Source organism: Brassica napus, chromosome A6 (genome assembly GCF_020379485.1).
Source record: "Brassica napus cultivar Da-Ae chromosome A6, Da-Ae, whole genome shotgun sequence".
Classification (NCBI taxonomy): Eukaryota; Viridiplantae; Streptophyta; class Magnoliopsida; order Brassicales; family Brassicaceae; genus Brassica; species Brassica napus.
The window spans coordinates 15597824-15614266 of NC_063439.1; the positions used below are offsets into that span (position 1 = coordinate 15597824).

At 33.3% G+C, this 16443-nt stretch overlaps 1 protein-coding gene and 1 pseudogene across 1 annotated transcript; one reads left to right on the plus strand and one right to left on the minus strand.

Moving 5' to 3' along the window:
* Nucleotides 1-8579: 8579 nt before the first annotated feature.
* Nucleotides 8580-12054, plus strand: LOC106359978 (annotated as a pseudogene).
* A 222-nt stretch (nt 12055-12276) lies between these two features.
* Nucleotides 12277-15748, minus strand: LOC111198904. The gene is made up of 3 exons (XM_022688239.2): nt 14061-15748; nt 13137-13947; nt 12277-13054 (listed from the first exon to the last, which is right to left on the minus strand). The coding sequence occupies exons 1-2, from the start codon at nt 14844-14846 to the stop codon at nt 13699-13701; spliced, it is 1035 nt and encodes a 344-aa protein (XP_022543960.1). The 5' UTR covers nt 14847-15748; the 3' UTR covers nt 12277-13054; nt 13137-13698.
* Nucleotides 15749-16443: the final 695 nt, after the last annotated feature.

The window sequence follows — 16443 nt, forward strand, 5'->3', positions numbered from 1 at the left end:
TTTTATCTATATTTTGTGTCATGAATTGCTTAGCTATGTCTGAATAGTTTACTTGTTAGATTCAGAGTTCAAATAGGTTAGAGCGATTAGCCCCAACTATAAATTTGTTAAGTTGTGATATTCATTGATTGATTGTTCTTAATGCTTGTTTTAGCCTTGTTCACTAAAACATGAACCTAGGAATTTGAATGTGTCAAGCATCCTTGATCATCTTGTCGTGAATCTAATATGTCATGCTAGGACTGCTAGAGAGAGCTAACCACTGATCTAGGAGACTAGTGAGCATTATCAATCCACGCCTAGGGCTTAGCTAGAAGCATCGATTGATATTGTCTTCTGACAATCGATCGATATTTGCGAAAGTTGTATCGATCGATATCCATATAGGATCATCGATCGACACTTTCTTGTGATCAAAAGACGACAGTTGAGATCCAAGATCTAGTTAGTTAATCAGTGAAACGTTGTCATCGCTGATCACTGTGATTAAAGAGTTGAGCTCTAATATATCATGCATGAAAACTGTTTGGCATCTATAAGATTATAATCTCCAACACCAGAATAGAAACCCTCTATCTAATATCTTCCAGTAAAGTTACACCCCCGATCATCTTGTTAGTCGAGCAATAGACTTGCTCAATTAGGATTGCTATTTACTTTTAAACCCATAAAACAACAAACACCTAGAATTAGTAACCTTACTAGATTTAATAGGTTCCCTAGCTCCTTGTGGATTCAATCCCTAAGTACTGCAACTGAACCTCTTATTTGAGAGAGTAATTCACTCCTTATGGTAATTTGAGTGGTATCAGAATGCATGCTTCAACTATCAACATGTCAGGCATTTAGCACCAATTGTAAGGATTTAATCTCGATGATTCAAGACCCAGGAGCTTGGCCCAACTTCTCCACTGAATTGGAAGAGCTGCGGAAGCTAAATAGCAGATTTCCAGATTTTTCAATTGTTTTTATTCTTCGATCTGAAAATGTATCGTCTCACTCATTAGCTAAGATAGCAAGATCTTTTCATAGGGATATGTACTACATTGGTTGTTTTATTCCGGTCTGGTTCCTCAAACCACCTCAATCTTGAGTAATAAATCAACTGTTTGATGTCAAAAAAATCCACATAAATATTGCTATCTTCCACCTAATTATTTATCACTCACTTCAATTTTAACATCTATAATAGTTTTGTTTAATAAAATTCAACACATTACCCCACATTTTAATTCATATTTTATTTTTTTGCAATATGTAATTTATATATTTTACTTCTAAATGAATAGATAAACATAAATATAAATATAAAAAAAATATAAAAAATATGGATCTTATATATTAATAACAAAACTGAAAATTACCTATGGTATTTATATATAGGTTGGCTGCCTAAAACTTCATGTAAATACACCTTCCCAATCTATACACGCCCATGCTTATCACCTCATGATCAACCACCCCACCCCCCCATCTTCCTACTCCTGGCCAGATCCCCCTCTTACAAATTTGAAATCATAATTAAAATATGTAAATAGCGTTTAGTTAATACTGATTGTCCAATTAAAATGTGGCAAAACCCGACCCGGCTATAAAAAATATGGTTAAGATTTACAAAATCGTTTAACTTACAAAATCCATGGTTGTAGTTGTGAAATTAGGAAGTTAAGCTATATTTAGCATATCTTCATATAGTAGTATATCATATGGTACATATGTAAAAGTATGTATGTTTTTTCTTTTCACAATAATATGGTTAAGATTTACAAACTAACTATAAGAGTACAATATAAATGATGTAAGAATAAGACTTTATGTAACCTTTATGAATTTATTTGCTAAGAAGATGTCAAATATTCATAATAAATTTATGATTATTTGTATATATTAAATAGAATATGGTAAATATGTTGTTTTGTACATAGTTGAACTATATATTTTGAATTAGTTATATCAAGTTGTACCAAAATTTAAAAAAAAAAACAACAATGTGTCATATGATTATGATGTGTGTTTTTAGAAAAGTGAAACAACCTTATTTTTATCGGGTTTCATCAAATTTGAGTGATCTGATTTAATTTGAAAAAAATAATTAAAAAATAATAGTAATTAAACAAAAGATATAAATACCCATTCAGGTTTTTATTAAAAACGGCTAGTTCACATTTATAAGGGATAGTTCATAATTCTTTTACATTCTCAAAGTCATAAGATTTTGATCCCATCATTTCGTTTCAGAGATGGTAAAAATCTTGAGTTTTCACTTAATGGATTTGATGAGGCTATTAAATTTTAAATGTTCTCTTCTCATCAGACACCATCGATATCTTAACCCAACTCAATCATCGAATAAAATTCTAGAATATCTTTTGGTCTCTCCATCTCGAGTTAGCCCAATATAATAACCTTTTTTTAAGAGTAACTAGATTTTGACCCGCGCTTTCAAAACGCGGGATTGTTTTCGAAACATTTCATATTTATTTGATATAAATTTGTATTTTAATTGTATCTACACTTAGATATTACAAATAGAACATTATATTCAATGTTTTGAAACCCGACCCGACCCGCAGTAAAATTGGCAAATTCGGTGGCTCATATGTAATCCATTTTAGTTTTCAAAAAAAAAACTGTTATTTAATTCTATAAAACCCGTAACAATCGTTAAAACCCGAGATCTGGTTATCGGTTGAGCTGGTAGATGACCCAATATGTAATTCGGTTTGATTTATTATTATATTTAGAGTATTGTAATATATATTCATGAATGTTCAGATGAATAGTGAATATATTATGAAAGTGATATTCCAATTTAAATACAATTTTAGTCCAACTAAAATTCCATCTTGTTAATGGATCAATATTTGAGAGGATGCATACTAAAAATGAAATAGATTTGAGCATCAATAATGTGTATACGTCTATTACAAATTAATGATTTACGTTTGCAAAAAAAAATTGTTTATTTATTTAGTTATTTTACTTTTGTTATTCACATGTTATTAGATACTTTTTGATGTTTTGTCTATGGCTTATTTTAAATTTAAAAGTTAATTTCATTATTCGCATTAGAAATATAAATATTTATTATTTTATTTTGATATATAGTTTTATTATATTTAATTATTAATTTTTATAATTTTTATATATAATTATATATTTAAATAATTATAATATTAACCCCTTACTCTCTAGCATCGGTTCATGTTAATGTAATGTTTTATGATATATTTGTGTTAATATATTTGTTCAATTAGTTTATATTTGATATATATGTTACATGTCTCTTTGAGTAACCCGTAAAAAATATATTCATAAACCTATCAACAATAACATGTTTCATCTTATAATTACTATTAATATTTATTTTATCATATATATATATATATATATATATATATATATTTAATACTCTAACTATAAAAATTATATTTTTATGTATTTGGTGAAGGTTTTGAACAATTTGTTTTTTTTTTTGCATTTGGATTAATATATAGTTGTATATATACAAATGAATAGATATATATATATAAGTATTTATTACATTAATAACTAAAATATAATTGATTAGTTATTTAAATTTCGAATTAATATAAATTAAATTCATTAGTTTAAAAAATAACAGATTAATTAGTTAGTTCCTTAATTTTAGGTATGATGTATATTTAATAATTAAATTAGATATGAATAGAAATAATAGGAAATATAATTAAATATAATGGTTCAACCTAGACTATTTGTAAGTAGATAAAATTTGCTTCTGTTTTAATAGTATTGATTGGCGTAGATATACCTAGAAACCTATGTAATTTGACATATAACCTTGTTTCTTTTAAATATTTTTAATGACTATAATATTTTTATCTCTATCTCTCTCTTCTCCCTTTTATGTGTTATAATCTCTATTTATCTCTTGTACAAATTCTTCAAATCATCTTCTAATTTAACACAAATCTTTATTTTTTTATTCTGATTCTTTTGACACCCATAATGCTAATCTTATTATCTCACCCCAATTCCAATGTTTCTAATTTCGAATCACAATCAACTTTTAGATAATATATACGTTAGTAGGTATTTTATTATGCTATTATTTAGATTTTAATGGATTCTTAATTGATACATGAAGTGTTAGTTGTTACAAATAGATTTAGAGCTATTTAATAGATAACTAATTAACTGTTAATAGTTTCATTAACTGATATATGATTTGTTAGTCGATACATTTGTTTGATACATAGATTGTTAGATGATACTGAAAATATTAGCGGGATATGTTAGTTGGTATGTAGATTGTTACCTGCTATGTAAATATTTAGCTGATAGATCTAGAGTTACTTGTTTTCGACAAAGCATAAGGATATTTTCGTCCGCACAGTGTCAAAAAATTACTCCTTTTTGGATTATCCATAATTATGGGTATTCAGCAAATTTGGACCTTAACTGAGGATATTCCACACATTATCTCTTTTTTTAATTAATAAAGACACCTTTATCACCAATTCTTCTGTTTGGAGAGGTCACGTTTAGTATCTTCTTTTGTGTTCGATAAATAAAGAGATACTAGGTGACCGGTCCGCACCCTGTGCGGACATAAGAACATGATCGGTCTGCACCCTGTGTTCTCTCTCGGTCCGTACCTCACGAGAGGGAAAACAATAACGTCAGTATGAAGAAGCAGATATTGTGTGTATGTATAATTGCAACGTCACAAAATATTTTGTGTGTTTACGAAGATACTTTCATTCAAAAAATAGAATAAATAGTGTATAGTTTTAGAAGTAACATATTTTATATTATCATAAATTAGAATTTTATTGTATATGTTTCGTAATTCTTTATTTTAGGTGAATAATATTATTTTTCCATAAATAATAAACAAAAATTTATGTAGACATATTAAAGAAAATATAATAAAAATCAAAATATTATCCAGAAATAATATAAATTATGAAGTACATTTCTCGATAAAGAAAGCAAATTCAATTAGAAACGTGCAAAAAATTAAATAAATTTTGTAAGCAATTTGACGAGTTAACATTATTTGATAAATTTATAAATTTCTAAATTTTATTGAACATGAAATAATATTAAATTGACATACCGTCATCGGTCTCCTAACTCATCACAACCCATCTGGCAAAAACAAAAAATAAATAATTGTAACAGTTTATATATTTTAAAATTTGTATTTGAAAAAAAGTAGATTAAAATTACGTACCGTGACTACGGAATATTCTGAAAAATTTGTTTGTAGACAACATTCAACGTTTTTGTCTTCGGCTTCCCTTCTTTACCAGTTATTAGGATTTTTAATCCAGATCTCGACTTAACTCTTGAAAGTGCAACTTTGCCTTGCATTTTGTAAGCATTTTATAAATTATTTTAAAATTATGATATATTTATTCTTTAAACAACGATAAATAATTTAAAAATAATATTAATAAACATTTTTGGATTTTGTAATATTTAAAATAGTTATTATATAATTATATTCGAACACAGTTCATCAAGTAGAGGATAAAAATATTATAATTTTCTTATATAAAATTTCGTTCATTTTCTTTTATAGGTTATAAATATTAAAAGTAATAAATAAAACATTATTAGTCTTTCAATAATTTCGAGAATAGTTTCCATAAATTGTTATTTGTAATATTCGTTAGATTATACGGCAAGTGATGTTAAACGTCAATAAGTTAAACAATTCTTCCATATTTGAAAAACATATATATATATATATATATATATATATATATATATATATATATATAACAATGACAAATTAAATGGTAGAGTATGTAAACACATGTTTTCTACCAGCGTGAGTTAGAACACCGCTGTATTTAAGAATCATAAGGGCCTCTACAGGTCTTTATTCTTCGCCTTCATCATTCCACTTCAGCGGCTTCAGTTGAACCTTCCTGTATATCCCTGAGAAATTTCCTCCCTACGCCATTCTAAAAAGTTCTCTGCTGTGAGAAAATGACCTCATGAATTAAATAAAAAATGCATAATGCTAGCTTACTTATAAGATAGTATATTCAACAAAAAAAAATGATATAAAATAGTATTACTAAATGATACTATGTAATACTTTCCCGGACAATATTCAACAAAGAGAGAGAAAGTACTAAAGAACCTCTTCAAGAACTGCTTTAACTTGTCGAAGCTTCTCAGCATGTTCAATCAAAGTTTTCTGGATCACTATCACTCTAACGACCTGGTCTACATATAAAAAAAAAAGAAGACCATATTGTCGTTACCAGTATTCAACACATGGAAAAGATAGACAAGACATGTTTTTTGGAGACAAGACACAAAGAGTTGAGTTCCGGGTTCTAAAAATGAGGAGCCTTTGCGTCTAAACACATTTTTCTTAGCACACAAGCAACATTGTCGTAATACCTTAATAGTATGAGAGGAGAGATTTGTGAATAATACTTTAAAGAATGAAAAGAGAATGTTTGTATTTTAAGACCTTGGGTGTCTCCTATATATATACAGTCGATTTATTCTCATATTAATGATTTTAATATTTTGCACAATAAATAATAAAATCGTTTAAAGAAAGATATTAAATGTGTATTGTCAAAAAATGATTTGCATATGATATGATTTTAACTTGCGCAAGTAATCCATATTAGAAATGTAAGTTATTAAAAACAAACAACATAATTAAAAACATTAAAATATTTTGTAAGCAATATAATAAATATGATATCAACATGCGCAAGTTTACCGTTTGAATAATAAGGAAAGTTTTTAATATTTGTCTTAATTCTAAATCTTGCCCAAGGGTAAACTAAATCGATAAAATTTAATGATTTCAACTTGCGCAAGTAATCCATATTGTGAATAAGTGATTTGCATATTTAATGATTTCAACTTGCGCAAGTAATATATATTAGAAAGGTAAGTTATTAAAAATAAATTTTGTCAATAAGTTATTTGCATATTTAATGATTTCAACTTAATCGATATTAAATGTGTATTGTCAAAAAATGATTTGCATATGATATGATTTTAACTTGCGCAAGTAATTCATATTAGAAAGGTAAGTTATTAAAAACAAACAATCTAAATAGAAACATTAAAATATTTTGTAAGCAATATAATAAATATGATATCAACATGCGCAAGTTTACCGTTTGAATAATAAGGAAAGTTTTTAATATTTGTCTTAATTCTAAATCTTGCCCAAAGGTAAACTAAATCGATAAAATTTAATGATTTCAACTTATGCAAGTAATCCATATTGTGAATAAGTGATTTGCATATTTAATGATTTCAACTTGCGCAAGTAATCTATATTAGAAAGGTAAGTTATTAAAAACAAATTTTGTCAATAAGTTATTTGCATATTTAATGATTTCAACTTAATCAATATTAAATGTGTATTGTCAAAAAATGATTTGCATATGATATGATTTTAACTTGCGCAAGTAATCCATATTAAAAATGTAAGTTATTAAAAACAAACAACCTAATTAGGAACATTAAAATATTTTGTAAGCAATATAATAAATATGATATCAACATGCGCAAGTTTACCGTTTGAATAATAAGGAAAGTTTTTAATATTTGTCTTCATTCTAAATCTTGCCCAGTGGTAAACTAAATCGATAAAATTTAATGATTTCAACTTGTGCAAGTAATCCATATTTTTAATAAGTGATTTGTATATTTAATGATTTCAACTTGCGCAAGTAATCTATATTAGAAAGGTAAGTTATTAAAAACAAATTTTGTCAATAAGTTATTTGCATATTGAATGATTTCAACTTGCGCAAGTAATTCATATTAGAAAGGTAAGTTATTAAAAACAAACAACCTAATTAGTAGGGGTGGACACTTTACCCGATATCCGAAGTGGCACCCGAACCCGATCCGAAAAACCCGAACTGAAATCCAAACCGAAGTAGCAAAATACCCGAACGGGTATTGAATAAGGAGAGATTGGATACCCGAACCCGAACGGATAATACCTGAACCCGAATGGATATCCGAAGATAACCGAACATATGTATGATTAACCTTATATTTTTAGTTTACATCTCTCATTTTATATAAAATATTTATATTGATACTACACATACTTTAAGTTCATATGATATACATACAATTACGAAAAAAATTATTTGCTACTCACTTAAAATGCATGTCAAGTTTTTTATTTAAAAAATTAACAAAAAGTTACATCTGAAATTTAAAAAAAAAAACTAAATTAATGCCTTTTTAGTTTTAAAATGTTATGTCCAAATCTATTAACTATTCAATCTATTAAAAATAAAAAAATTAGTTAACTGAGAGTTATATTTTTAAATATAAGAAACTTGAGAAATGAAAATTTTAATTTTTTTTTTTAAATCTAAATATCCGAACCAGATCCGAAATAACCGAATCCGAACTAAAAATACCCGAACCCGTCCCGAAGTACAGAAATACCCGAACGGGTTCTACACCTCTATACCGAAATGCCCAAAAATCTGAAATACCCGACCCGAACCCGAACGGATACCCAAGGCTAAACTAAATCGATAATTATTATCCCCTAGCTATATATGGGCTTAACGAAATCGATAATAGTTTTGGGCTTGTCTACATAAGCGATTGATTAAAATAAATGAAAAAGAAAAATTCAAAAAAATCAGCCAATAGAATTATAACGTTTTTCCTGAGAAGCTCTATATGAGTGCCACCTCAGCAGAAATCACTAAAGTGACTTCTCTTTTAATGTATAGGGGGATTGCATCGCACATACAAGAAACAAGTGCATATTAGCTATGTACCCTTTTTTGTCGTCTTGTGTAATTAGCGTTTACGTCTTTTACCTTTTTACTCCTATACGTTTTACACTTCGATTTTAACGATTTCCACTTCTTATTTGTGTATCTTTCTTTTTGACATACAAATCTACACGAAACATATTTTGTGTCAGACAAGTTGATAAATTTCATTTTATATAATAAATTAAAAAAAACCCCGTAACGTTGCGATCGAGGTAACTGAGAGACACATTTTCGTTTTCTACTTATAAGCAACTGTTCGTGCATTGGATTACAAATCAGACACTTATCATCTCTCTAACTCCAAATTATCTTCTTCTCTTTGTACTCTCAGAAATGGACAAAAATCACGGCGATCCACCTCCACTGTCCTTCCCTGACATAATGTTTGCGATAGGCGATGAACCATTGGGCATTAGGGTAACACCCTATCACAAACCCTCTTGCATTTCTAAGATTCTCAACGCTCTAGAAGAAGAAGAAGCACGGTTCGTTAGAGAATCTCCTTTCGGTAAACTCATAGAAATCGCCGAGAAACCTACCCTTTCTGGTCGTCTTGGGAGTTTCTTGTTTTCCCGTCTATTAAAGATTCGTAAGAAGCACGAAGTGTGGTTTCTTTTTGCCAGGAAACCAATTAGATTCTCAATCAGAGAATTCGCACTAGTCACCGGTCTCAATTGCCGTAGATACCCACCGCATAGCAAGAAGAGGAGCAAGAAGTTCTTATCTGAGAAGCCGTATTGGGGAGAGCTTGGGACTATGACTGAAGTCACGTCTCCTCTGTTGTAACAATGCTGAAAAGGAAGACGATGACCGACAGAGGAATGAGGATCAAGTACGCACTTCTTGCCTTGCTCTCAGCCGTAATCCTTCCAACCTCCCACAATCCCCGTATTTTACATGCGGCCGATGAGAAGATCAAAGATGTAGATCAGTTCCTGTCTTATCCTTGGGGACGCGAATCTTTTGATATGCTGATGAACAGTATCAAAGAGAGGAATGAATTATCTCTATCACAGAATACAATTGCGTTCAAAGGGTTTGTGATGTCGATTCAGCTTGTGCTAATCGAAGCCGTATCTTCCCTTATGGGGGTTGTAAGAGATGGAGCTTCGTCTGGATCCGAAGCAGAATCTGAAGAAGACGAAGAATCTGGTGTTGTTGAAAGGGAAGGGAAGAAAAGTATTAACACGGGGCACATTCGTTCAATCGATTCTGCTTGCAAGGTATTGTATCTCGATCACGTAATATTGTGCTCAAATTTTTTTGGTATTAATTTTTTTGATCTTTTTACAGGTAAACGTGGTTTCCATCATATCTGATGGCGCTGACCTACCGAACTTCGTGTCAGACGTGGGGTCAGACGACGAGGAAGATGTGCTTGTTGACAATCTTGTGAAGACAGCTCGACAATGATTCTCCTTTTCTAACTCAAATTTCAAGGGTGGTGCAACCAAAGCTGATGTTAGCCGTATGCATGACGAAGCCGTCAAGGAGAACAACAATCGGAAAACCGCAAGAGCTAATCGGAAACTACCTGCAACCGAAGGGATCGATGCTGAGTATGTCGCCTCTATTGTCAAAAACAGCTTATCGGCAGATCTATCCAACATGGGTGATCAAATAAAGGACATTGTCTGTCTCTATGCAACTCGCAAAACCTATTTCAGAAAAAGATGGAAGACCTTCTGAGAAACTCACAGAAGGAAATTTTGGACTCCATGACCAAGTATTGCACATGTACTCACGCTCGATTACCGGTCGATGCTCGACCCGATAACACCGGAAAATCAAATGTACCGGGGGGAGACACCACATCTTTTGTTGTGTCCGATATAATCCAGGAAGCTATGCGCTTTGCTAACAAGGAGTCAACTCATACACGTCAAGTAAGCATAAAGGACAATAGGTATCATGCAAACCATGTTTGTGTATCAAACATTGTTGCTAACTCCTACGTTTTTCAGGAAACTCGAGAAAATATGGTTGGTGTTCAAAGGGGACAACCCTCAGATGAGTTACAACCTTTCTTGTCTCTTTTTCTATCAAGAACTCTGTCCATGTAATATAACCATGAATTTGTACTGAGTTGCTGCGAATGCAATTCTGGTAGGATATTTTCTCCGAGTCTCTCAGGTCTGAAGACCAAGAAGCTATGGATCCAAACCTGAATCACGGTGTAGGGACGAGGTAACATGCCTATAAATTTTCTATATGTAATCTTTTGGTGAGTCAATACTTTATTGTTAGGAGGAAGGTTAGCGAAGCACATATAAACTACAACACAGTAACATTCAACCTAGTTGGTATAGTCAGTAACTTAAGACTAACCGTGTCTTTTTTGGCCGTACACTTGTATATATTAGACTGATACCAGATGCATAAACCCCGTTCTTTTTCTAATGATTGTGTCAGGACCCACTTGAAGCGTACATGTTCAACGAAGAGGCTGACGACATCGGGGAGGTTGTGGCTGGTCAAGATACCGTAACAAACCGCAACGCTGATGGGGAAGACACGGTACTTAAATTTTTTTTGCTTCTCATATCTTTAATGCTACGAACTACCATGGTAGCTTTTATTAACAAAACGTTGAAGCTATCTGTGAAAGTTGTACTGGCTAAGAAACGTTTGTGTAGCTACACGGCTAGCTCGTAGCAAACTAATCACCTTTTTATCCACCCGTTAATTCCAACCCAAATTTTGTTTTACAATGTGCAGGTGGAACATGTAATTGCTCCTCCTCTTAACAGCACTGAGACAAGCATGGAGGATCCCACTAACGTCGTTAATGCAAATCAGGTATTTATGGTTTGTTCTATTTAGTGTAGACGAACGTATTGTGGAAGAAGTAGAGGATATGAAGGTGTTGGTGAAGTCGAGGATATGAAGGTGTTGGTGAGTGATTTGAAAGAGGAGGTTTCGGAGATGAGATCTGATATGGTTGGCTTGGCGAAGCAACTGGACTATAGTCAGCACATGCTCCAGATGTCTGCTAAAGGGAGCTCTACCGGATGTTGTAGTATATTATAAGTCTCTGACAATTATCAGGTGACGACCTAGATTGCTGCCCGTATTTGTGAAATGTTGGTTATATTGCCGTTAATACTTCATCAAACTCTAATGGTATAATATACTTAATGCATTTTCCATGAATGTAATGTATCATGTACTAGGTAATCATAGGATTATGTCACTGTCACCTATGAATTCTAAACTTTGTAGAACTTAACAATTATGTATCCATGGTTGTTTTTTTTTTGTTTTTCAGTAGTAAAAGAAATATTATCTGATGAATTTGCGTATCATGGTGATGGTCCTATTAGTTTTAGCACTACTAACTACATGCATACCCCTAAAACGTCTAACACCTGAGCCTTGTTTTGTTATTCAGAATATAACCACATAATTTAATTTCATTGACCAGGCTAACAAAATTAATATCCCACATGCATCACAATTTAGTCTTGTTAAATCATCAACAATGTATAAGACAATTTACGTCTGTTCTGCCAAAGTAGAATTCCATTCCAATTCTACATAACCGTTAGAACAAAATCACCCACCCCCTCGATTGTTACATATTGAAACACTCTATACGGGGTTCTGGTTTAGTAACACAAATGTAGCCGTTAAACTATTGTCTGTTCATATTTTTCCAGCCCACCTTTGCTAAACCGTTTCCATGTCGGGCTTTTTTATTAGCAATGGCAAACATGTTTATAGCAAATATGTAGCATACATTAGCAGGCTATACTGAATCCACTCCACGCCATTTTATGTTTGAATTATGCTAGTCCTGTTTTTTTCATTCTAACTAGTTTTGTAACAAACATATCTATAAAAAAAACTCTGAAGTTATAGATTTCGAGCTGTTATTTATTTTTTGTGTGAATGCTTCATATCTCCATGTAGATACGTAGATATTTTTTGTTAGCAATACAATATCCAACACTGACAGTTCATATTTAGATATAGACCGGTCAAATAAACGGATGGAGTTTTTATTTATAGTCACAATGCAATACATCATAATTCCTACACACCTTTATATTGGGACTTTTCGTACTAGTACTCATAAACATACGATTATCCATGAGCTAAGCCGCAAAATGATTTCACCTCTTTCCGAACAACCGTCCCTTCGCATCAAACTCCCTCCTACATACTCTTCCAACTTCTTATATTGCTTCCTTGCATGTCGCTTTGTTGTGTCCCACCCCCTTACAACGGCTGCACAAAGTCGTCATTCGAATTCGTTTCATCTGTAAAAAACTCAACATATATTGTTATTACGATCATACTATATGAATTGTAACTTTACAAATATGAGTAAGAGAAACTCACGATTTTTTCATCCCTCGAGAAGAACCATTGCTTCTTTGGCGTACCAGGTGGCCCTCTTGTTGTAGGAGGATATAAATTCATCCCACTCAAATCACCAGCCAACTCGGTCACCTCACTATTGTCTGGCACCGGGAGCACACTTCCTGTTTATACGGACCTCAGCTCTCCCACAGTATATGAAGCTAACACCAAAGACTCGACGCTAACTTTCCCTCTTATTGCCGCAGCAACAGCATGAGAACACGGCATAGCTAGCATTTGGAATTCGTAGCAGCTACAAAATTTTTTAGCAAGATCAACATGAAAACTCCCACCATTCTTGTTGCGCACTTCATACTCATCCTCCGCAATAAGGGTTACTTGGTAACCCCCACCAATTTCAAAATTTCTCGTCAGCATACTTGCAACCATGGGTGTGATAGAGCCTCTATTCTTGTTTGTGGCTTCTCGAGGGTAGCAAACCACTCCGTCAACTTGGTACGGATGAAGTCAATCAACGGTATTTCTGGGAATTCTCGAGCTTCACGCAGCACGGCATTCCAAGACTCTGCCAAGTTGCTCGTCATGATATTGTAACGGTTCCCAGGAAAATGTGCTCTTGCCCAATGCTCCAAACCGATTTCCAGAATATACTCTGCGCACCTTGCATCCATGTTCTTTTAATGTCGTTGAAAATGCTATAGAAGTCTTGCATCCTGAAAGTCCGCGCCGCCTTTGCAACGAGATACTCCAAGTGTCGTGCTCTGAAATTTGAACGTATGTTCCTCTTCAAATGCACTACGCAAATGCAATGCCCTGCTGTTGGATACACCTGTATTTCGACAACAATATAAATTTATCAGTGTTCAATGAACTTTTTATTCAATAATTATGTCTTCATTTTAACATGCTACGAATTATATTACTGGATAATATAAAAATTACCTTGCTAACCCCCTTGGATATCGATGGGTGCCTATCAGAGACAAACACCAACCCCTCGTAACCATTAACAAATGTTGTCATCTGCTGAATAAACCACTCCCAAGACGAGTCATTCTCACTATCCACGATTGCAAATGCTAGCGGGAATATTTGGTAGTTGCCATCCTGGGCAGATGCTGTAAGCAAGCAACCCGCGTATTTACCCTTCAAATGTGTACCATCAACGACGATAACCTTCCTCATATACTCATAACCCTGAATAGAAGCACCAAATGCCACAAACATGTACTTGAAACGTTCGCCTCCGCTGTCAATTGTTTCTGTAAAAAGGCTTGTGATGGTCCCTGGATTTGCAACAACTAGCCGCTTCAGATAGTTTGGGAGCTGAAGGTAAGATGAAGTCGTGGTGCCCTTGACCTTGCTAATGGCAACGTCCCTTGAACGCCACGCTTTCCAGTACGATATATCTACATGATGATCACCATTCATCATCTGTTTTATTTCTCGGGGTCTTGGTCCGGTGCAAGCTCCGCCAAACTTGGTCCTCAAGAGCTCGCCGATAACAGTTGTTGTTGCTTGCCTTTGATAGCCACCTCGGTCGTCAATGGAACAAGAGTGTTTCGCATCCTTCAGCTTAACGGCATATACTCTCAAAGGGCAACTCTCTCCGCAGCACTCAAGAACCATCAACCCTGGTTCTGATTTCCTACTCCTGAAACGAAATTTCTTGTTTATTGCGTGAACCGCCATGTACTGTCTGAACGCGTCCCGGTTCCTGAATATCATGCATGTTGCCACCTCGCCATCGTAGTCTCCAATTTCGCCTGCAAAAGATATTGTTAGACTCTTTTATTGGACGTTCATTAAATTCAGTGTCTATTTGCAAATGCAAATATAAAGCTCCACTGAATTTTAACATGACTACCCTTCCTATTCAAAAAACACGGGGTCTAAATGAAAAAACCAAAATGCTAAATTTTATGTTTAGATGCTAAATAAAAACTAACAACGATGCATACTATGATCAGTTAACAAGTTATATGATGACCAATAAATTTTTATTAGCAAGTTACACACGACTATCTTATACAATAATGGTCAATCTAGAGTACAAAATAAATGTAGTTACACCATAGCATAATGAAACAGCAGTCGGCAAAACATTGTAGGTGATACAAACGGACTGGTTTGATACATTTGATAAACTTTATTTTAGCAGTCTAGACCGGAGAAAAACTTGAACAACCCAGTGGAGCAAATGTTACATCATTCTAAAACTTGCCAAAACACGAAACCAGATGATAACCAAAATATTAGCAAGCTAACACAAATGCAAATATAAACATCCGACTTCTCCATACGGAAAACAATAGCATAATCAAACAGCAGCGCGCCAAACATTATAGTTGATACAAATTGACTGGTTTGGTACATTAGATAAATCTTAGGTTAGCCGTCTAGACCTTGGAAAAACTTGAACAACCCTGACATAGGAAGTGTTACATAATTATAAAACTTGCCAAAAGACAACCCCCCCCCCCCATGATAATCAAAATATTAGCAAACCAACACAAACGCAATTCCGAACATCCGACATATCCATATGAAAAAGAGGTACTTGATGTAATTGAATCGTATTCTGTGGGAACCGAAATTCGCACTGTCGATTTCCGTTTAAATAAGGAAACTAGGAAAACCCTAATTTCCCAGAGGTCCCGGATCTCTGCGAGAGCCAACGACAAGTGACCGAATATATGCGGAAGTCATGAAAAGTTAACAAACGAGTTTAGAGAAAACAGTAGATCTTATTTCGAGTCCGCGTAAGAGCGTTGCGATCATTACAAGAGATCATAAAAGCTTTGGCCGCAAAGGCTGTCAGCGATTTACTTAGTTCTAGCGGCCTAAAAGCTCAAACCTAGTTGAGTCGCAGCTCGATAAGAAAAGACAAAAAAGATACATAAAAGGTTTTTGATTGATTTCGGACTGAACCTTGTTAAAGGCTGCCTACATACCCCTTTCGAGGATCAAGCCGAACGTAGTTAAATTGATAGAGCTGGACAAGAGACCGAACTGCCTGGGCGAGTTCATATAGTAATTGAGTGCCAGTCATAGAAACCTAACTTGTCGAGAATAAAGCCTAAAGTTTCTAAGTGCAGAGAATTCCGAATCTAAAAAGCTCTCCTTCATGCTTCTCGACTAGGACTCCTTATATACTAGCTCCAAGGTCGGTTTACGCTTTTACTCTTCTGCCCTTAAGCCGTCATAGCATAAAAATGGAGATATTCCATTTTCCCGATTTTCACAATTATCTTCAAAACTTCCGTATTTATCCGCGGAAACTTGACATTTATCCTTCCTTGTGGACCAAACGTAAACCGTGCTG

Coding starts and splice junctions, on each gene's coding strand:
- LOC111198904 (XM_022688239.2), bottom strand. CDS start 14,846: ATGATATTCAGGAACCGGGACGCGTTCAGACAGTACATGGCGGTTCAC. Junction 13,948..14,060: donor TATCCAAGGGGGTTAGCAAG/GTAATTTTTATA, acceptor GTCGAAATACAG/GTGTATCCAACAGCAGGGCA.